Here is a 23908-nt window from a genome sequence, read left to right on the forward strand (position 1 = left end):
ATCTTCATCCCATCAGGGAAAAATATTGGGGAGCTTGACTGCCACCACAATGCACCCTCCTAGCTTTGCTAATGGCAGCCTCCAAATAATCATTTTCCCCCCTTCTCTCTCTTTCTGACATCTTGCTAATGGCTGATCCGCCAGACCTGAGGGACCCAAAGAATGGGGCCAGGAATCCCATCTGTGCTTTGAAGTCAGGGTTTAATAACTTTTATGTCCCTCCTGGTTGTCAAACCGTGGAAGCAAGAATCGCATTCGTCCCTGACAACGGAGGGATGTCTTTCTTCTTTGAGCTGGGAGGAAAATTATTCTAGCGATTGTGCATTGCCGTTGGATTGCTGGTTGCCCCACGGGCCTGGGAGGAGCGGTTATAAACTGATATATTCAATAATAAGGTTCCTTGGAGTCCTTGCCTATTAATTAAAGAATATCGCTTATGAAATCTTTATTTTCAGCGTACGCCGGCTGAGTTGCTTTTTAGTTCTTTAAAAAAAAAAAAAATCTGCCTTCATGATTTTTATAAATAACTCAAGGTGAACACATACAACAATCCCCGGAGGTAGAACTCACCTAAGACACTACCTTGGTGCCTTAACTATTGTTGTGGTTAGCTCTGGCCCAGCTCCTGCCCCAAGGACTGTGGATGTGGGGGAGACATCCACATGCCGCAGGCCTGTTTTGCTCCCGGTGGAATCTGCTGATGAAGGCTCCTCTGACCAAGAAGACATGAGTGACAGGGAGGAGGAGAGTGGGGCAGACAGCTCAGAAGGAGATCAATTCTCTAGCTCCTCCTTGGATTCAGAACAAGAGTTAATGATACAGCCACGCATGCAGAGAGCGATGCATAGGCAGCAACAACTGAGAGATTATTATCAAAGAAAATGAGGCCACCTGTGGTTGGGTGGGGCTGTGGTCATTAGTGAGGCTGCTATAAAGAGCAGTCTGTGGGTTTGGCCATTGAGGATTATCTGATCCTTGTGTTTCGTGCCTGCCTTGCTGACTTCCACCTTTGTGTGCTGATTTTTCCCCGCTTTGAAACTAAACCAGAGCAAAGTGTGTGTCACTTTGTGAAAGAAGAAGGACTGTGAATTGCTTCACAGCTGCAAGCTAAGTATCTCAGAACTGATAAGGGACTTGTACAAATTACCAGTTTGTTTGGAGACGAGTGCTCTTTGCTATACAAAAAGAGGGCTTCGTTTAAGTGAATTTTTGTTATAAAGAACATTGTTTTGAATTTTCAAACGTGTGTGTATCTGAAATTTGTACCTGTGAATTTTCGGGAGGATTCTACCAGAGAGCCCGACAGAACAACTATTAGCGCAGACTGCTTTTAAAACGATTTAAAAGTGGAATATGAGAAGATTTCCAAAACTAAAAGAGCCAAAGTTCTTATATCTTCTTTTTGTTGTTGTTCATTCTTCTAACGAGAGATTTTGTACTACAGGTTCTACCTTAGTGGGGCTGTTTTTTTGCTGATAACGATGCTAAAATTTAAATATGCGACACCCCATCCAGCAGAACTGGGCACGATGGAATCTATTGCCAGCCGGGCTTCTCGACTTAACCTGCTTCTCCAGGTAAGCTTCACTGGGGAATTTGTTTTCCTATCCGATCTGCCCTGTTTGAGCCCAACTAACCACTTCATGTGGCAGGCTGTTCTGTTGGCTGACAAGTTAATACTGTCAGGAATGTCTTTCCGACTACCTCTAGCTTGAACATAATTCCCTTTTTGTTTTATTAACCTATGGGCCCGTGATGGCGAACCTATGGCATGTGTGGTGACTCATCCGGTCTGTGGCTTGGGAGTTTATACATTCTACTCCCCCTCCCCACCTGAAAAGAACTCTGTTCCAACTGCCAGTTGCTTTATATTAACACAAACTGATGCTACCCCTAAACTTAACTGGGTGTGGGCATGGCCAGGGGTGACTCATCCGGCCTGTGGGCTGAGAGTTTAGACATTCTACTCCCCCTCCCCACCTGAAAAGAACTCTGTTCCAACTGCCAGTTGCCTTATATTAACACAAACTGATGCTACCCCTAAACTTAACTGGGTGTGGGCATGGCCAGGGGTGACTCATCCGGCCTGTGGGCTGAGAGTTTAGACATTCTACTCCCCCTCCCCACCTGAAAAGAACTCTGTTCCAACAGCCAGTTGCCTTATATTAACATGCTCTGATGCTTTCCGTTCTACATAAATTTTCAGGCTTTTAAGTGTCAATGTATCAAGCCCCATTAACTTTCAAGCTTCAGCTGTCGTTTTGTATTGAAGCACGGTATCCAGCCACTACTAGTTGTGTATAAACACGACTCTTCTGTTCTTGTTTCACTGAGAGCTGACTTTGTTTTCAGGGGAAGTTCCCGTCTCTGACACAACAGCAGATGTCTCCGTTCTCAAGAGAAGGCATTCTGGACGCCCTTATGGTGCTGTATGAGGAAGGCAGAAGTCCTCTGCTGAGGGAAACAAAACACGCGGGCAGTTTTTTAAAGAAGCGTATGTCACGTTCACTTCCTCTTAAGCACTGATGGCGAACCTAGGACACGCGTGTCACAGGTGGCGTGCGGAGCCACGTCGGAGGGCATGCCCTACGTTAGCTCCAGTGTGCATGCGCGTGTTAGCCAGCTGGTTTTCATGGGGCCTCTCTCTCGGAATCTCCTGGGAGGAAACAGGGCCGGAAAAGGCGGGGAGAAGTCTCCGTGGGGCCTCTCTAGGAATCTCCTAAACAGGGCTGGAAAAGGCAGGGAGAAGCCTCCATGGGGCCTCTCTAGGAATCTCCTGGGAGAAAACAGGGCCAGAAAAAGCGGGGAGAAGCCTCCGTGGGGCCTCACTAGGAATCTCCTGGGAGGAAACAGGGCCGGAAACGGCGTGGAGAAGCCTCCATGGTGCCTCTCTAGGAATCTCCTGGGAGAAAACAGGGCTGGAAAAGGCAGGGAGAAGCCTCCATGGGGCCTCTCTAGGAATCTCCTGGGAGGAAACGGGTGGAAAAGGCGGGGAGAAGCCTCTGTGGGGCCTCTCTAGGAATCTCCTTGGAGGAAACAGGGCCAGAAAAGGCGGGGAGAAGCCTCCATGAGGCCTATCTAGGAATCTCCTGGGAGAAAACGGGGCCTCCACCCTCCCTGTGGTTTCCCCAATCACATGCATCATTTGCTTTTACATTGATTCCTATGGGAAAAATTGCTTCTTCTTACAAACTTTTCCACTTAAGAACCTGGTCACGGAACGAATTAAGTTCGTAAGTAGAAGTGCCACTGTACTAATGGGTTGGCTTGCTCCTTTCCCCCCTTTCCGCTGCCTTCCCGATCCTCTGCAGATTCAGATTCGATCACGGAGTTCCGGGAACTTCAACCCAGCCTGAAAGATTTTGAAATCCGGACTCGGATAGGATGTGGTCGTTTTGCTGAAGTCCTGATGGTGAAAGAGAAGGCAACCGGTGACATTTACGCCATGAAGGTGATGTGCAAAGACACACTCCTGGCGAAAGAACAGGTATGGGCGCCGCTGTTTGGTAGTGGGAGAATTTTCTCGCTGCAGCGGTTTTAATAGCTGTTGCAGGAAATTTGCAAATCCAGTCCTTGGTGCCTGTCAGAAATATGGACAGGCTTGATATGAAATGTCCTATTTAATCTATTCTGTCCTTCCAGGACACAAGGGAGGATTGAAGCGGAAATCGGCTGCGACCCTCTGGCAAAAGTTGCATTTTGTCATTGCAGCCTAAACCTCCCCAAGTTTTTTGTGTGTCTTTTGTGTTTCCAAACCCTTGCAAAATGGACAAAACTTTTCATTAGGAGCTGGGTACATTTGGCTACGTTAGTGGCTAACTCTCCAATGTTTGCCTCTTATTTTGTAGGAGCTAGAAACTTTGTTTTGAATCAGTTGAACAATTTATATATTTTTATATATAATCTATTATGCATTATAAGATAATTAGTTATTGGAATCATCAGTTTAATAGATATGTAAGATTAAATTAAGATGTGAAATTAATGAGAAGTGATTAATGCATACGTTACTGTAATGTTTTAATATTGGACGGAGGAATGGTATATTTTAAGAGGTCTGAGATTATATAAGATATTATAAGTTTGTAGAGTCCTTTTAGAGGAAGAAAGAGATACAAGAGCCTCCATTGAATGACTATGAGAAAAAAAGAAAGAATAAATTTGTATATGTTTGATAATAAGCATGGATGTTGTGTTTGAAATTACATATCGTTTTTATTTTATGTTGGAGAAAATAAAAAACTTATATTGGAAAGAATGTTGGAAAATAGACAATTCTTTAAATGTAATATTAGCCTTAAATCATCTCTAGCTTATGAGCTGCACAACTTTTTCTGATGCAACCCCAAAATTCAAAATTATACAGGGTGCGTTCCCAAAGTAATGCAATTATTTTTTTAAAAAAGTAATTTATTGAACAGATTTGCACAAATACTTAAAATTCTTCAAAGTACTGTCCTTGGGCCTCTACACATTTTTTGCAGTGGCTCTGCCGTGACCAGTACGCGCCCTGGAAGGCGTCTTCGGAGACCTCTCACAAGGTCTTCGTCACGGCTACTTGGATCTCGTCTATGGACGAAAAATGGGTTCCTTTCAGGGCTGGGAACAAAAAGAGGTGTGCTTGGGCGACATCAGGACTATAGGGGTGGGGTGGGGCAGTGTTGGCACCTGGTGTTTGGCCAGGAAGTCGCGGACTCAGAGCGTTTTGCGGCAAGGCGCGTTTTTTCGTCCAGAGAAGAGATCCAATCAGCCGTGGCGAAGACCTTGCGAGAGGTCCCCGAAGATGCCTTCCAGGGCGTGTACCGATCATGGCAGAGTCGCTGGAAAAAATGTGTAGAGGCCCAAGGACAGTACTTTGAAGAATTTTAAGTGTTTGTGCAAATCTGTTCAATAAATTACTTTTTTTAAAAAATAATTGCATTACTTTGGGACCGTGCCCTGTACCTGCGTTTCTCCCCATCCCACCTCCCCTCGTCCTTTCATGAATTTAATGATTTTGTCCTTTAAAAAAAATTGTTTAGGTATTCTTTGAGGAAGAGAGAAATATATTATCCCAGAATGCCAGTCCTTGGATTCCACGCTTGCACTACGCATTCCAAGATAAAAAGAATCTCTACTTGGTAAGCTTTGCGTTTGCCCAAACTCGCGGTGGCTTTGTAGGGTTTTAGGCATGTCGTTGGCGTGTTTTAGAAACATAGAAGACTGATGGCAGAAAAAGACCTCATGGTCCAACTAGTCTGCCCTTATACTATTTCCTGTATTTTATCTTAGGATGGATCTATGTTTATCCCAGGCATGTTTACATTCAGTTCCTGTGGGTTTACCAACCACGTCTGCTGGAAGTTTGTTCCAAGGATCTACTACTCTTTCAGTAAAATAATATTTTCTCATGTTGCTTTTGATCTTTCCCCCAACTAAGTTCAGATTGTGTCCCCTTGTTCTTGTGTTCACTTTCCTATTAAAAACACTTCCCTCCTGGACCTTATTTAACCCTTTAACATATTTAAATGTTTCAATCATGTCCCCCCTTTCCCTTCTGTCCTCCAGACTATACAGATTGAGTTCATGAAGTCTTTCCTGATAGTTTCAAGTTTTATTGGATTTATATGCCGCCCCTCTCCGAAAACTCGGGGCGGCTAACAGCAGTCATGGACAGTATACAATAATAATCCAATACTAAAAGCAAATTAAAACCCCTTAATATACAAAACCAAACACACATACAAACACACCATGCATACCATTGTAACGGCCTAAGGGGGGAAGAAATCTTAATTCCCCCATGCCTGGCGGCAGAGGTGGGTTTTAAGTAGCTTACGAAAGGCAAGGAGGGTGGGGGCAATTCTAATCTCTGGGGGGGAGTTGGTTCCAGAGGGCCGGGGCCGCCACAGAGAAGGCTCTTCCCCTTGATAGGTTTTATGCTTAAGACCTTCCACCATTCTTGTAGCCCGTCTTTGGACCCGTTCAATTTTGTCAATATCTTTTTGTAGGTGAGGCCTCCAGAACTGGACACAGTATTCCAAATGGGGTCTCACCAGCGCTCTATATAGCGGGATCACAATCTCCCTCTTCCTGCTTGTGATACCTCTAGCTATGCAGCCAGAGCTTTTTCCGAGTGACGTTGTGCTGTGCTGAGTGGTTTTTAGAGGGGAAATTAGGATAGATATGAAAGTGAAAGTGAGAGTTTACGGAGCTTGAAGAGCGGATAATCTGCACATTTCAAATCTGTCCATCTTTTAAATATTTTTACGTGATGGCTTTTTTTTTAAAAAAGGGGGCTGTTTGAAATCCTTCCGGCCTGCCTTGGGAAAACGTACAGCCTTTCTCCCCTGCCCAATGAATGGCCCTGTGTAAATTAATGACGGCATCCCGGTAGCATTGAGTTAAACAACACTTTAAAAGTACAAGGTCTAAGGTTCGGTGTAGGATCTCAATTGAGCTTATAATTTATGTTGCTAAAGGGGGGACGACGACGACATTTGTTAAGCAAGTTTGCCTCATTTTACGACTTCTTGCTAAGATTGTTAAGTGAACCAACGCAGTTGGGTTTAGTTAGTCGTGGGTTAGCCTGGGGGACTTTGGGCCAATCAGCAAGAGCCTGGGAGTTCTAGTCCTGCCTTAGGCACGAAAGCCACCTTGGTGATTTGGACCAATTAGCAAGAGTCTGGGAGTTCTAGTCCCGCCTTAGGCATGAAAGCTGCTTGGGTGACTTTGGGCCAATCAGCAAGAGCCTGGGAGTTCTAGTCCCGCCTTAGGCATGAAAGCTGCTTGGGTGACTTTGGGTCAATCACCAGGAGACTGGGAGTTCTAGTCCTGCCTTAGGCACAAATGGCACCTGGGTGATTTGGGGCCAATCACCAGGAGCCTGGGAGTTCTAGTCCCACCTTAAGCATGAAACCCAGCTGGGTGACTTTGGGTCAATCACCAGGAGCCTAGGAGTTCTAGTCCCACCTTAAGCATGAAATCCATCTGGGTGACTTTGGGCCAATCACCAGGAGCCTGGGAGTTCTAGTCCCACCTTAAGCACAAAGCCACCTGGGTGATTTGGGCCAGTCACCAGGAGCCTGGGAGTTCTAGTCCCACCTTAAGCATGAAAGCCACCTCGGTGACTTTGAGCCAATCACCAGGAGCCTGGGAGTTCTAGTCCCACCTTAAGCATGAAACCCAGCTGGGTGACTTTGGGCCAGTCCTTCTCTCTCTCCGCGTAGGAGGTAGCAGGCAAGGGCAAAACATTTCCGAAAATGTTACCAAGGAAACTGTAGGGACTTGTCCAGGCAGTCGCTAAGAGCCAAAACAGCCTCAAAAGCATAACAATGGTGTGTGTGTGTATGTGTGTGTATTCTTCCCTTTCTTACAGAGGTTGCAACCTTAAACAGACAGGGAATGGGAGAGAGTAGAAATAAATAGAAATTCTTATTATGCAATGCAATACCACAATAGATGAAATTACCAGTTCTGGGTTCTGGAGGGTGACAAATAATTCCTGGAAAGGATCACTTCAGGCAGAATCAAACTTTTGCGTTTTTGTGTGTGTATTTATTTATTTATTTATTTTATTTATTTATTTATTTATTTTATTTATTTATTTATTTATTTATTTATTTATTTATTTTGTCCAATACACAATGAGGGTTTTAGTGGGTATATATCTATGTACACATAGTAAAATACACGATGAAGGTTATAGAGGAGATAATATATCTAAGAAATAATAGAAAAGAAGGTATAGTAATAGAACATATCAATGAAAGAATAGAAGAAGAGATATAGGAATAGAAGAAAGGTATAGGAGATATAGGAGAGCAATTGGACAGGGGACGGAAGGCACTCTAGTGCACTTGTACTCGCCCTTACTGACCGCTTAGGAATCTGGATAGGTCAACCGTAGATAATCTAAGGGTAAAGTGTTGGGGCTTTGGGGATGACACTCTGGAGTCCGGTAATGAGTTCCATGCTTTGACAACTCGGTTACTGAAGTCATATTTTTTACATTCAAGTTTGGAGTGGTTAATATTAAGTTTAAATCTGTTGTGTGCTCTTGTGTTGTTCTGGTTGAAGCTGAAGTAGTCGCCAACAGGCAGGACGTTGCAGCATATGATCTTGTGGGCAATACTTAGATCTTTACTGGCAGTGTGGAATTTTTTGTCTGGGGAAGCGCTGGGCGAGAGTGTTCGAGGCCTTTCCAATGTTTAAAAAGACCCCCACAATTTTCATCTGTATTAAAAACTTAGAACTTTGACATTGATGAACCCACCTTTTCCTGAATCGTGATGGATATTGAATCGATTGCGTCCGGGTGTGTTCGAAAACGCTGAGCCGCAAAGCAGATAGTTTGGCTTTCATTTTTGTTGAGTCAAATTTGTGGGTGGGTGTGTACACGTATGTATGTGTTTGGTAGGGAAGGTCTGCCTATTTGCTGATGACTCTAAAGTGTGCAATAGGGTTGATATTCCTGGAGGGGTCTGTAATATGGTAAATGGTTTAGCTTTACTTGATAAATGGTCAAAGCAATGCAAACTGCAGTTTAATGTTTCCAAATGTAAAATACAGTGATCCCCCGGGTATTGCGATCCCGATCATTGCGAAACGGCTATATGGCGATTTTTCAACCCGGAAGTAAAAACACCATCTGCGCATGCGCGCTTTTTTTTCTATGGGCACGCATGCGTAGATGGCGCCGGGCAGATCAGCTGCTGGGCGGCTTCCCTGGGTCTTCCCCCTCTTGCTGGCGGGAGGGCGAGCGGCGGGCATCAGCAAGGAGTTTCCCCACCGCCCACGCAAACTCCTCGCTGCCGCTCGCCCGCCCTTCGCCCGCCCACGCCGTTCGCTCGCACCGCTTCCCAGCTGAGTCCTGAAGCGAATTGGCTTCAGGACTCAGCTGGGAAGCGGCGCGAGCGAGCGGCGCGAGCGAACGGCTTGTCCGCCGCCTGCCTGCCCGCGCGCCCCGCCGCTCGCCCGCCCTTCGCCCGCCCACGCCGTTCATTCTCGCCGCTTCCCAGCTGAGTCCTGAAGCGAATTGGCTTCAGGACTCAGCTGGGAAGCGCGCGCGAGCGAGCGGCGCGAGCGAACGGCTTGTCCGCCGCCTGCCTGCCCGCTCGCCCCGCCGCTCGCCCGCCCTTCGCCCGCCCCCGCTGTTTATTCTCGCCACTTTCCAGCTGAGTCCTGAAGCGAATTGGCTTCAGGACTCAGCTGGGAAGCGGCGCGAGCGAGCGGCATGGGCGGGCGAAGGGCGGGCGAGCGGCAGCGAGGAGTTTGCGTGGGCGGTGGGGAAACCCCAGCGCCGCTTCCCAGCTGAGTCCCCTTCCCAGGAACCCCAATCTTCGGCTCCTCGCTAGCGCTGCGGAAGTAAAAACACCATCGGAACGGAACCCTCGCAATGATCGGGGGATCACTGTAATGCACTTGGGGAAAAGGACTCTTCAATCTGAGTATTGCATTGGCAGTTCTGTGTTAGCAAAAACTTCAGAAGAGAAGGATTTAGGGGTAGTGATTTCTGACAGTCTCAAAATGGGTGAGCAGTGTGGTCGGGTAGTAGGAAAAGCAAGTCGGATGCTTGGCTGCATAGCTAGAGGTATCACAAGCAGGAAGAGGGAGATTGTGATCCCCTTGTATAGAGCGCTGGTGAGACCACATTTGGAATACTGTGTTCAGTTCTGGAGACCTCACCTACAAAAAGGTATTGACAAAATTGAACGGGTCCAAAGATGGGCTACAAGAATGGTGGAAGGTCTTAAGCATAAAACGTATCAGGAGAGATTTAATTAACTCAATTTTTATAGTCTGGAGGACAGAAGGAAAAGGGGGAACATGATGAAAACATTTAAATATGTTAAAGGGTTAAATAAGGTCCAGGAGGGAAGTGTTTTCAATAGGAAACTGAGCACAAGAACAAGGGGACACAATCTGAAGTTAGTTGGGGGAAAGATCAAAAGCAACATGAGAAAATATTATTTTACTGAAAGAGTAGTAGATGCTTGGAAAAAACTTCCAGCAGACGTGGTAGATAAATCCACAGTAACTGAATTTAAACATGCCTGGGATAAACATATATCCATTGTAAGATAAAATACAGGAAATAGTATAAGGGCAGACTAGATGGACCATGAGGTCTTTTTCTGCTGTCAGTCTTCTATGTTTCTATGTTCCAAGTAATAGACCCAAAGCAAGCATAACTCCAAAGGCAGGTCGATTCCTCAAGGGACAGAATATGTGATAAAAACGCAGGAAGCACTTTTCAATTTTCAAGAGGCTGCGTTGTCTTTCATGCAACTACTTCACACATTTTACTTCCCTCCCTATGTGTGCCTGATTATTTCCCCAAAATGACGTGAAGGTTATGGATTATGAGCCGGGAGGAGATCTACTCTCGTTCTTAAACAGATACGAAGATCAACTGGATGAAAGCACCGTAGAGTTTTATCTAGCAGAATTAGTTTTGGCCATTCACAGCGTCCATCAAATGGGCTACGTCCATCGGTGAGTTTTTCAGCTCAACATCTGCATAACTAACCAGACTTAAGAGAGGCAGTTTGGACTAATGGTTAAAGGCTAGAAAGTGGGAGACAGCATGAAAGCCAGCTGGTGACTTTGGGCCAATCACAAAGAATCTGGGAATTCTGGTTCTAGTTTATGCATAAGGGTCAGCTGGGTGACTTTGGGCGAATCACCAGGAGTCTGGGAATTCTAGTTCTACCTTACACATAAAAGCCAGCTGGGTGACTTTGGGCCAATCACCAGGAGTCTGGGAGTTCTAGTTCTACCTTACACATAAAAGCCAGCTGGGTGACTTTGGGCCAATCACCAGGAATCTGGGAGCTCTAGTTCTACCTTATGCATAAGGGCCAGCTGGGTGACTTTGGGCCAATCACCAGGAGTCTGGGAGTTCTAGTTCTACCTTATGCATAAGGGCCAGCTGGGTGACTTTGGGCCAATCACCAGGAGTCTGGGAGTTCTAGTTCTACCTTATGCATAAGGGCCAGCTGGTGACATTAGGCCAAACACCAGGAATCTGGGAGTTCTAGTTCTACCTTACACATAAAAGCCAGCTGGTGACTTTGGGCCAATCACAAAGAATCTGGGAATTCTAGTTCTACCTTATGCATAAGGGCCAGCAGGGTGACTTTGGGCCAATCACCAGGAATCTGGGAGTTCTAATTCTAGGATAGTTGTTATGGGTAAAACAGGAGTAAGAAGGAGTACTAGATACGTTCACCGCCTTGGGTTTATTTGTAAACTAAAGCAGGATATACAATAAATTTTTAAAAAATAACACATCCCTTTATTTTTGGAGACCCAGAATATAGAATAAAGTTTTGAGTCAGGAGCACGAACAAGGCAAAAGCTATTGAAGATGATGTGGTTCCCCCCTGAGCCATATTTACAACTTTTAGCTTTCAGGTGGGGTTGAACCGTTCTGGGGAGAGTATAAATACTTCTGACGTAGTTTACACATAGAACTAAGTTTTTATTTTTATTTTTTAAAAACATTTTTATTAAATTGCATAGACAAACATGATATACATAGCATGCAACACTTAGTGGAGCTACAGTCGCTCCGCTCGAAGTAGAAGTCATTTTTATATTTAAATGAAAAAAAAAGAATGAAAAGAAAAAATCTTATCGTTGTTTAACACCGTCTATAAAATACTTAAAAATATCAATTATAAAGTGATCGTTAGAAACACATCTAAAATATTTAAGAACATATATAAAAATTTTAAAATTCTAACTTAAATCGAACTAAAATAGAAGGAAAAAAGAAGAGAGAAAAAGAAAACAAAAAAAAAATAGAAGAAAAAAAAGAGTTTACATTTATAAGTTTTTAAAGATGGTTACCATTGTAAGAATCCAGCTTTCTTCTGATGAAATGTAGTAGGAAATTGTTCCGAAGATTAAGAAGCCTCCTTTTAAATAAATAAAAAAGACTTAATCTTGTAACGGATTCAGCATTGCAATTTTAATTTCAGAAAGAGTTTTATTGATTCCTGCTTTACCCTCCCTATGCCTTCCAGAGATATTAAGCCCGAGAACATCCTCGTTGACAGAACAGGGCATATCAAGTTGGTGGATTTTGGGTCGGCTGCCAAAATGACAGCGGATAAAACGGTAATACATATATATATATATTTTTGGGGGGGAAATGGGGAAATTAAAGATTGACATTTAATCTTGGATAGTGCCATCGATTGCAATTGTTATCGCAGAGTTGCCCAGAGGATGGGCAATGATCTCGGGTAAAAGCGACAGGGCCAAATTAAATTGGCACGAAGGCCAAATTCTCAAAACAAGCATCTTATTCGGAGAGAGTAACAATGAAAGAGCTTGCAAGCGGGTAAGAGCTGGGAACATCGTTAGCACCTGGAAAGAAACATTCGAAGCAAGTAGAGCAATGGAAAAAACCTTGCAAAGACTTAGGGCTTGGAAAACATTCTTTGCAGAGAGTAACAATGAAAGAGCTTGCAAGTGGGTAAGAGCTGGGAACATGGTTAGCACCTGGAAAGAAACATTTGGAGCAAGTAGAGCAATGGAAAAAACCCTGCAAAGACTTAGGGCTTGGAAAACATTCTTCGCAAAGAGTAACAATGAAAGATCGTGCAAGCCTGTAAGAGCTGGGAACATGGTTAGCACCTGGAAAGAAACATTTGGAGCAAGAAGAGCAAAGGAAAAAACCCTGCAAAGACTTAGGGCTTGGAAAACATTCTTCCCAGAGAGTAACAATGAAAGATCTTGCAAGCCGGTAAGAGCTGGGAACATGGTTAGCAACTGGAAAGAAACATTTGGAGCAAGTAGAGCAATGGAAAAAACCCTGCAAAGACTTAGAGCTTGGAAAACATTCTTCGCAAAGAGTAACAATGAAAGATCTTGCAAGCCGGTAAGAATTAAGAACATCGTTAGTACCTGGAAAGAAACATTTGGAGCAAGTAGAGCAATGGAAAAAACCCTGCAAAGACTTAGGGCTTGGAAAACATTCTTCGCAAAGAGTAACAATGAAAGATCGTGCAAGCCTGTAAGAGCTGGGAACATGGTTAGCACCTGGAAAGAAACATTTGGAGCAAGTAGAGCAAAGGAAAAAACCCTGCAAAGACTTAGGGCTTGGAAAACATTCTTCGCAAAGAGTAACAATGAAAGATCGTGCAAGCCTGTAAAAGCTGGGAACATCGTTAGCACCTGGAAAGAAACATTCGAAGCAAGTAGAGCAATGGAAAAAACCTTGCAAAGACTTAGGGCTTGGAAAACATTCTTTGCAGAGAGTAACAGTGAAAGAGCTTGCAAGTGGGTAAGAACTGAGAACATCGTTAGTACCTGGAAAGAAACATTTGGAGCAAGTAGAGCAATGGAAAAAACCCTGCAAAGACTTAGGGCTTGGAAAACATTCTTTGCAGAGAGTAACAGTGAAAGAGCTTGCAAGTGGGTAAGAACTGAGAACATCGTTAGTACCTGGAAAGAAACATTTGGAGCAAGTAGAGCAATGGAAAAAACCCTGCAAAGACTTAGGGCTTGGAAAACATTCTTCGCAAAGAGTAACAATGAAAGAGTTTGCAAGGCAAGAGCTGGGAAGATGGTTAGCAGCTAGTTAGGGCTGAAAAAAAAAGCTACACTCAGAATATAATTCACAGCCAACCAGCCTCTTTTAGAGAGGAAAAAAGTGTGTCTTATACTCTGAAAAAATACGGTATATAGGTTGGGAATTTCTTGGTTCAGTGCAATACAAATGAATCCCCTTTCACTCTTTCCTTTTCATGTATGAATATTTTTTAAAAATGTATTTGTTCTTTTCAATTATGCTGCTTCTTCCTGAATGGAACATCTGTCCCAAAATGTGGGTGACATCGATCGTGGGTAACTCTGCCCTCGTCTGAGTGTAGCCATGTGGGTTCTAATTTTGGAGGAAAAAACATCAAATGAGTAATTGAAGAAGCCGGGGTTATGGTCGGCAAATAATGGTGGGTTTGATTATGGTTAGAACCGCTTGTCTCTTATTGTGGTAAGAAAGCCTCTTGATTAAACTAATTGAACAGATAGAATTCTACGTATTGAGTGAGTCCCGGCTAAAAATTCTAGCTTTCCTTTTCTACTGACCTCGGGTAATTTCTTTAAACAATGCAAAATTATAATTAAACTACTGCTTGGCCTCCTTTGCATTTCCTTTTCAGCCAGCTGGGATTTTGTTGAAACTTAACTAACCGCGAATAAGAGGAAACGAGTTTTTAAACTCTGCTCCGAAGAAAACTTGGGAGGTTCTTAAAATGAGAATTTCTCTGGCGCGATGGGGATTCTGGTGTGTTTTTGTAAAGAAATGAAGATATCAAAATGTATTTTTCTCTCCAAGAGAGCATTTAATTGTACTTATTATTTATTACTTACCTTCCCCGGCTCCAAAAACTCAGTGCATCTTACCAAATGTGGCTTACACATAAATACTACAATCTAAAATCAGTCAATACAATCATACATGATGAGCGCGATTCGAGTCTTAATTTTGTTTCGTGTTCAAGCACCTTCGTGAAGAGCCATGGTTTTATGATTGTTCAATAATTTAATAATGAAAAAACTGCTCCAGATATCTGGGAGAACGTTGTTGTTAATTGCGAAGTTGTGTCCTTCTTTTCATTAAACTAGCTATGCCCAGTTCCAGCAACTGTTCTTTATATGTTTTAGCCTCCAGTCCCTTAATCATCTTTTTTGCTCTTCTCTGCTGTCAAAGATCATTTGTTGACACTTGGAAAGCAGGCTGGCACTTCACTTTAGATAGATAGACAAGATTAGACAGATAGATAGATAGATAGATAGATAGATAGATAGATAGATAGATAGATAGATAGATAGATAGATAGATAAGAGAGAGAGAGAGAGAGAGAGAGAGAAGGAAAGAGAGATACGATAGATTAGATAGAAAGACTGAGAGGAAGAGGAAGGGAATAGAATTTTATTTTCCAAGTGTGATTAGATACACAAGGAATTTGCCTTGTTGCATATGCTCTCAGTGTACATAAAAGATACATTCTTTTCTTTTATAGATAGATACAGACAGATTTATATACATAGATATTTAGATAGAGAGAAAGGGGGAGAGAGAGACGTATAGATGATAGATTAGATAGAAAGAGGAATAGAATAGAATAGAATTTATTGGCCAAGTATGATTGGATACACAAGGAATTTGTCTTGGTGCATATGCTCTCAGTGTACATAAAAGAAAACATAAATTCTTTTCTTTTTTAGATAGATAGATATAAACACAGATAGATTTAGATAGATAGATAGATAGATAGATAGATAGATAGATAGATAGATAGATAGAGAAAGAGAGAGAGAGAGATATGATAGATTAGATAGAAAGACAGAGAGGAAGAGGAAGAGAATAGAATTTTATTTTCCAAGTGTGATTAGATACACAAGGGATTTGTCTTGTTGCATACGCTCTCAGTGTACATAAAAGATAAATTCTTTTCTATTATAGATAGATACAGACAGATTTATATACAAAGATATTTAGATAGATAGAGAGGGGGAGAGAGAGACGTATAGATGATAGATTAGATAGAAAGAGCAATAGAATAGAATTTATTGGCCAAGTGTGATTGGATACACAAGGAATTTGTCTTGGTGCATATGCTCTCAGTGTACATAAAAGAAAAGATAAATTCTTTTCTTTTTTAGATAGATATAAACATAGATAGATTTATATACATAGATATTTAGATAGATAGAGAGAGAGAGAGAGAGAGAGAAAGAGAAAGAGAGGGAGAAAGAAAGAGAGAGAGAGAGGATTAGAAAGATAGAGGAATAAAATTAGAATAGAATAGAATAGAATTTTATTGGCCAAGTGTGATTGGATACACAAGGGATTTGTCTTCGCGCATATGCTCTCAGTGTACATAAAAGAAAAGATAAATTCTTTTCTTTTTTAAATAGATAGATATAAACATAGATAGATTTATATACATAGATATTTAGATAGATAGAGAGAGAGAGAAAGAGAGGGAGAGAGAAAGAAAGAAAGAGAGGATTAGAAAGATAGAAAGATAGAGGAATAAAATTAGAATAGAATAGAATTTTATTGGCCAAGTGTGATTGGATACACAAGGGATTTGTCTTCGCGCATATGCTCTCAGTGTACATAAAAGAAAAGGTAGACAGACAGACAGACAGAAGATATAGACATAGATGATAAATACAGTACAGTATATGTAGAGATATAGACATAGGTAGAGAGATATAGATATTAATTTAAATCAAAGCTAATTTAAACTAATCAAATCACGGCAGTTAATATACCAAACCCAATTTATGGATGCAATTCTTTCTTTTTTTATTCCCGAACAACATAACCTGAAGCAACTTCTTAGGCCCTTCAAACATCTCACAGGCCTTTAGCCCCGTTTTACCCTGATCTGCCAATCCACGAATGGCTTTTTTTCCCTTCTTCTTTCCAGCCAGCGGAGAGAATTCCCTTGAGCTCTGCAGTGCGTCAGAGTTGGAAGACGAGATCTGGTTCGCTGCACGTTTGCCCTTTGAATGCAAAGAAGTGCACAGCCTTAATATTTACCCAGACTGGAGTCAGGAGTAGTCCTTAACCTTTCCGTGTGCTTAATTCGCGGGGACTATTGCTTGGGTCAGGAGTCCCCGACTTGTGGGTCGTGGCATGCTTACCAGACCGCAATCTCACTCTGGTGACCATCAAATATTGCGCTCTCGTTTATTAATTCTTCCTTGGCCAAGTGTGATCAGACACACAAGGAGTTTTTCTCTGGTGCATCTCAATGTACATAAAACAACAGTGGTAGATCGTTATCATAGGCAATTATAAAAATACATTGGGAGTTATTTATTTATTTATTTATTCATTCATTCATTTATTCATTCATTTATTTATTTATTTATTGGATTTGTATGCTGCCCCTCTCCGCAGACTCGGGGCGGCTAACAACAGTAACAAAAACAGCATATAACAATCCAATATTAAAACAGTTAAAAACCTTTATTATAAAACCAAACATACATCCAGACATACCATGCGTTCTTATAGGAACGTTATCTCTGTGCAACTTTTGCTATGCGCACGCGCAGCTTACATGATGCGCTCATTCCTATACACAGAACAATGAGCATTCATGATGTTACAAAACGCAAGGGGAAATCTAGGGAAGTTTTGGCAGTAAGCTTTGAGGTGTCAGCAAACCCACGCCTCTTACCTTTTGCTACAAGCTACAGGGGGTGGACAAAAAAATGGAAACACCTTGACAATCCAGATTGGTGAAGCTCCCTTCGAACAGTTTTTGTGGAAACTGGGTTCTGTACGTGTCTATTGAGCTCTGCAGTGATTTTAGGAGCTGCGGCCTTGCGATCCGCTCTAACCATTCGCTTTAGAGTCCGACGGTCTCTCTCAGACCACTTCGACTTTCGACCAGACCTGTGCTTGGCTGAGGACGTTCTCCCTTCTCTTTCAAAAGCAGTCATGACTTTTGAGACACGACCTCTTGAAACTCCAAACCTTCGGGCACTTTCTGTTACACTAATGCCTGCCATTCGAGCACCAACAATTTGGCCTCTTTGAAAGTCTGAGAGGTCTGCCATTTCTAGAAGGTTATAACCAATTTCCTTAAATTTCTATTTTAAAAAGGTAGTTTAAGAAACATATCAAATAACAGAATTTTAAAAAAACATTAAAATATGTCAAGTTTTGATTGATTTGAACATGTTCAAACATTATGATGCCAACAAGTCAAGTGTTTCCATTTTTTTGTCCACCCTCTGTAGAATTTCTCTAGGCCAGAGTTTTTCCCAGGCCTTGAGGTCTACCCAGAGCTCCGTGGTTGCAAAGCCTAGGGTTTAAAACTCATGCTAACTTATGCTAACAGCATAAGGGGACAAAGCAACCATATGTGGTTAGGAACACATTAGGGCTTGCCCAACAATGTGACCTTAGACCCACACAAGGAATACTACAGACCGACAAAGATTTCAGAGGAGAATCAGAACTGCAGAAAAAGTAATTGCTGCCAACCTGCCTTCCATCAAGAAACTGGATACTGCATGAGTCAAAAAGAGGGTGGGGAAAATATTTGTTTATTTATTTATTGGATTTGTATGCCGCCCCTCTCCGGAGACTCAGGGCAGCTAACAGCAATAATAAAACAGCATATAATAATAATCCAATACTAAAAACAGTTAAAAACCCATTATTATAAAACCCAAACATACATACAGACATACCATGCATAGAATTGTAAAGGCCTAGGGGGAAAGAGTATCTCAATTCCCCCATGCCTTGCGGCAGAGGTGGGTTTTAAGTAGCTTACGAAAAGCAAGGAGGGTGGGGGCAATTCTAATCTACAGGGGGGGGTTGGTTCCAGAGGGCCGGGGCCGCCACAGAGAAGGCTCTTCCCCTGGGTCCCGCCAAGCGACATTGTTTAGTTGACGGGACCCGGAGAAGACCCACTCTGTGGGACCTAACTGGTCGCTGGGATTCGTGCAGCAGAAGGCGGTCCCTGAGATAATCTGGTCCGGTGCCATGAAGGACTTTATAGGTCATAACCAACACTTTGAATTGTGAAACTGATCGACAACCAATGCAGACTGCGGAGTGTTGGTGTAACATGGAAAAATATACATGGCACAGGACCAGATTATCTCCGAGACCGCCTTCTGCCGCACGAATCCCAGCGACCGGTGAGGTCCCACAGAGTTGGCCTCCTTAGGGTCCTGTCGACCGAACAATGTCAGTTGGCGGGACGTAGGGGTAGAGCCTTCTCTGTGGGAGCCCCGGCCCTCTGGAATCAACTCCCCCCAGAGATTCGCACTGCCCCCTCCCTCCTTGCCTTCCGAAAGAGCTTAAAAGCTCATCTTTGCCGCCAGGCTTGGGACTTTTAGATAGTCCCCTGACCACTGAATGTCTTAGTATGTCTGCTGGATGTTTGGTTAATAAGTCAATTGTTTGGTTAATCTTTTAATTGTTTTAAAATTGTAGTATTAATTGGATTACATTATTGTTCTGTTTTTATATATGCTGCGAGCCGCCCCGAGTCCTCGGAGAGGGGCAGCATACAAATCCCAATAAATTAATAAATAAAATAAATAAATAAATTTACTGACCCCTTGCATCGTGGACCGGGGATCACTGCTCACAGTCACTCATGCCCTCATCACCTCGAGGCTCGACTACTGTAATGCTCTCTACATGGGGCTACCTTTGAAAAGTGTTCGGAAACTTCAGATCGTGCAGAATGCAGCTGTGAGAGCAGTCATGGGCTTTCCCAAAAATGCCCATATAACACCAACACGCCGCAATCTGCATTGGTTGCCGATCAGTTTCCGGTCACAATTCAAAGTGTTGGTTATGACCTATAAAGCCCTCCATGGCACCGGACCAGATTATCTCAGGGACCGCCTTCTGCTGCACGAATCCCAGCAACCAGTTAGGTCCCACATAGTTGGCCTTCTCCGGGTCCCGTCAACTAAACAATGTCATTTGGCGGGGCCCAGGGGAAGAGCCTTCTCTGTGGCAGCCCCGGCCCTCTGGAACCAACTCCCCCCGGAGATTAGAATTGTCCCCACCCTCCTCGCCTTTCGTAAGCTCCTCAAAACCCACCTCTGCCGTCAGGCATGGGGGAACTGAGATACTCTTTCCCCCTAGGCCTTTACAATTTATGCATGGTATGTTTGTTTGTTTGTATGTATGTTTGGTTTTACAATAAGGGTTTTTTAGTTGTTTTAGTATTGGATTTACATGCTGTTTTTATTATTGTTGTTAGCCGCCCCGATTCTACGGAGAGGGGCGGCATACAAATCCAATAAATAAATAAACAAACAAACAAACAAACAAACAAACAAACTGTTTCAACTCCTGTGCTCAAAACATCGCTACAGAGCACTGCACACCAAGACAACTAGACACAAGGCCAGTTTTTCCCCGTAACCTGTTCACTCCAACTCTTAGGAGTAACGTGAAATAACCAGCGATCCTTTCTGTTCTAGGTGGATGCCAAGGTGCCCCCTGGGCCTCCCGACTATATGGCCCCAGAGGTCCTGAGTGCTTTGAACAACGGCAAAGCTCCCTCCGGATCAGAATGCGACTGGTGGTCTCTAGGGGTGGTGGCTTACGAAATGATCTACGGCAAATCACCATTTGCCGAAGGGACCGCAACGAAGACCTCGAACAACGTCATGAATTTTCAGGTACCGATGGGGCATGGGTTGTAAGTTGATTGAATGGGAATGGCTGTATTTTTTATAGTTTGGGGTTTTTATTTAGATCATTAATTCAAATTAATTGGATTTAGGATGTTATATATTGTTCCTCACCTACAAAAAGATATGAATAAATGGAACGGGTCTAAAGACGGGCTACAAAAATGGTGGAAGGTCTTAAGCATCAAACTTATCAGGAAAGACTTCATGAACTCCATCTGTATTGTCTGGAGGATAGAAGGGAAAAGGGGGGACATTTGTTTGTTTGTTGGTTGGTTGGTTGGTTGATTGATTGATTGATTGATTGGATTTGTATGCCACCCCCTCTCCAGAGACATGGGGCGGCTAACAGCAATAATAAAACAGCATATAATAATAATCCAATACTAAAAACAGTTAAAAGCCCATGATCAAAACATTTGAATATGTTAGCAGAGGTCCACAAACTTGGCAACTTTACGACTTGTGGACTTCAATTCCCAGAATTCTCCAGCCAACTATGCAGGCCACAAGTCCACAAGTCTTAAAGTTGCCAAGTTTGGGGACCTCAGTGTTAAAGGGTTGAATAAGGCTCAGGAGGAAAGTGTTTTTAATGGGAAAGTCACACAGGAACAAGGGGGCACAATGTGTAGTTAGTTGGGAAAAAGGTCAGAAGCCAGCTGAGAAAATATTATTTTACTGAAAGAGCAGTAGATGTTTGGAACAAACTTCCAGCAGATGTTGGTAAATCCACAGCGAATGAATTTAAACATGCCTGGGATAAGCATAGATCCCTCCTGAGATAAAATACAGGAAATAGTATAAGGGCAGACTAGAGGGACCAGGAGGTCTTTTTCTGCCGCCAGTCTTCTATGTTTCTATGTTTCTGAAGGAAGGTGGGGTGGGGGGTGGGGTATGGTGGGGACTATTTTTATTTGCTTTGAATTTAGAAGCTTTTGAGATTTTTTTCCCCCCTCTCTTCTAACCCGTGGATTGAGATTTATTTCTTTTTCTGTTTGTTTCCAACGCAGAGGTTCCTCAAATTCCCTGAGGACATCAAGGTCAGCGGCGAATTTCTGGACCTGCTGCAGAGTTTAATGTGTGGGCCGAAAGACCGGTTGGATTACGAAGGCCTGTGCTGCCATCCGTTCTTCGCCAACGTGGAATGGAGCGCCCTCCGTGACGGTGAGTGACAGCCCACGCCCGTCACGTAAGCCCTTCATCTCTCAGCTGTGGCTGGGGGGCCGGGGTCTTGTTTACCAGTGGCGGCCCTACCTTGACCAGGAGGTGTTGCACACAATCACCCACGCCCTCATCACGTCCCGTCTTGACTATTGCAATGCGCTCTACATGGGGCTACCTTTGAAGAGCGTTCGGAGACTTCAGCTGGTACAAAATGCAGTGGCGCGTTCAATTATGTGTGTACCAAGGTACGGCTGTATTACTCCATCTTTACGCGAGCTGCATTGGTTGCCAGTCGGTCACCGAACGCAATTCAATGTGTTGGTTATTACCTTTAAAGCCCTAAATGGCTCTGGGCGAGACTATTTGGAGACTACGTGGGGTTTTAGGTTAGGTTAGGTTTATTGGATTTATATGCCGCCCCTCTCCGCAAACTCGGGGCGGCTCACAACAATAATAAAAAACAGTACAGTACACAATACCAAATCCAATGCCCACCCATCCAGTTCCAATTTAAATTAATAATCTCATAAAAAACAGTATATATAAAAAACAGGCACACAGTCAATCAATCAACAAAACAACATGGGCAAGGGGGAGGTGTTTTAGTTCCCCCATGCCTGACGGCATAGGTGGGTCTTAAGGAGTTTACGAAAGGCAGGGAGGGTGGGGGCAATCCTAATCTCAGGGGGGAGCTGGTTCCAGAGGGTTGGGGCCCCCACAGAGAAGGCTCTTCCCCTGGGTCCCGCCAGACGACATTGTTTAGTCGACGGGACCCGGAGAAGGCCAACTCTGTGGGACCTAACCGGTCGCTGGGATTCGTGCGGCAGGAGGCGGTCCCGAAGATATTCTGGTCCGGTGCCATGTAGGGCTTTATAGGTCATAACCAACACTTTGAATTGTGACCGGAAACTGATCGGCAGCCAATGCAGACTGCGGAGTGTTGGAGTGATATGGGCATACTTGGAGAAGCCCATAATTGCTCTCGCAGCTGCATTCTGCACGATCTGAAGTTTCCGAACACTTTTCAAAGGTAGCCCCATGTAGAGAGCGTTACAGTAGTCGAGCCTCGAGGTGATGAGGGCATGAGTGACTGAGCAATGACTCCCGGTCCAAATAGGGCCGCAACTGGCGCACCAGGCGAACCTGGTAATAATAATAATAATAATAATAATAATAATAATAATAATAATAATTTATTAGATTTGCACTGCCCCCACCCTCCTCGCCTTCCATAAGAGTCTTAGCACTCACCTATATCGCCAGGCTTGGGGCAATTAGGTCTCAGGCTCCTGGCCAACGAAATGAGATATACAGTGATACCTCGGCTTACGAACTTAATTTGTTCCATGGCCAGGTTCGTAAAATGAAAAGTTCATAAGACGAAGCAATTTTCCCCATAGGAATCAATGTAAAAGCAAATAGTGACTTCCGTTGCCAGCCGAAGTGTGGGGATTCTCCTGAGGCTCCCCTCGCTGGGAAACCCCACTTCCGGACCTCCGTTGCCAGTCGAAGCAGCACCGGCAAAAAATGAAGGGATTCAGAGCCTCAGGGGAATCCCCGTGCTTTGGCTGACAACGGAAGTCCGGAGGCGGGGTTTAGTTCATAAGTGGAGGCAAAAAAGTCTTAAGCACTGGGTTAGGAGAGTCTGCAGAGAGGGGCGGCATTCAAATCTAATAAACTATAAACTATCACGGAAAGTTCGTATGAAGAGGGGTTCGTAAGACGAGGTATCACTGTATGTTGTATGACTGAACTGGTATGATTGTTTTTAAATATTGGAGTCTTAGATTGTAATTTTAAATTTAATTAAATTTGCCGTTGTACCGTATTGCTATATTATATGCTGTGAGCCGCCCTGAGTCCTCGGAGAAAGGCGTCATACAAATCAAATCAATCAATCAATAAAATATTTACCTGACCGCCTCCTCCCTCACACCTCGTTGCAGACAGTAAGGGCCCACAGAGTTGGCCTTCTCCAGGTCTCGTCTGCCAAACAATGTCGGTTGGCGGGACCTCAGAGAAGAGCCTTCTCTGTGGTGGCTCCGACCCTGTGGAATCAACTGCCCCCCAGAGATTCGCATTATCTCCTCCCTACCGGTCTTCCAGGAAGCCGTCAAAACCTGGCTTTTCTGGCAGGCCTGGAATTAAGATTGATCGTTAATACACATGGTTTTTTTTTTTTAATGATGTTTGTGATTTTATTGATGTTTTTCTACTGTTTTTTACTTGTATTGTATTTATAACTGTTGTTAGCTGTCCTTATGCAATAAATAAATAAATAAAATCGGTGGAGGGTCCTGTGGTCCAGGAATGTGGTCCCAAGCCTTTGGTTGAAGCGGGAACAACCTCCTTTGGCTTGGAGGTCACTGTTTGTCTATCACTCGACTCTAGATCATTGGTGGTCAGCTCTGTTTTTTTGACCGAGGGAGCCAGCATTCTCCGGAGACAATTTCTGTGGTCATGTGTCCAGCATGGCTATACGCCAAAGGCCCATGGGGTGATGTTACCTTCCCACCGAAGTGGTCCTTAGAAACCTAGAAGATTGACGGCAGAA

The 23908-nt window shown here is 43.6% G+C and overlaps 1 protein-coding gene across 1 annotated transcript in view; it reads left to right on the forward strand.

Moving 5' to 3' along the window:
* Window positions 1-23908, forward strand: part of CIT (citron rho-interacting serine/threonine kinase) — a 157267-nt gene that overhangs the window by 4169 nt on the left and 129190 nt on the right. Inside the window, 8 exon segments of the mRNA XM_070763102.1 lie at window positions 1445-1577; window positions 2353-2494; window positions 3312-3487; window positions 5022-5120; window positions 10334-10476; window positions 12012-12105; window positions 19978-20178; window positions 21201-21354. Of these exon segments, the coding sequence (XP_070619203.1) occupies window positions 1482-1577; window positions 2353-2494; window positions 3312-3487; window positions 5022-5120; window positions 10334-10476; window positions 12012-12105; window positions 19978-20178; window positions 21201-21354 (1105 nt within the window). The 5' untranslated portion in view covers window positions 1445-1481.

Source organism: Erythrolamprus reginae, chromosome 10 (genome assembly GCF_031021105.1).
Source record: "Erythrolamprus reginae isolate rEryReg1 chromosome 10, rEryReg1.hap1, whole genome shotgun sequence".
Lineage (NCBI taxonomy): Eukaryota > Metazoa > Chordata > Lepidosauria > Squamata > Dipsadidae > Erythrolamprus > Erythrolamprus reginae.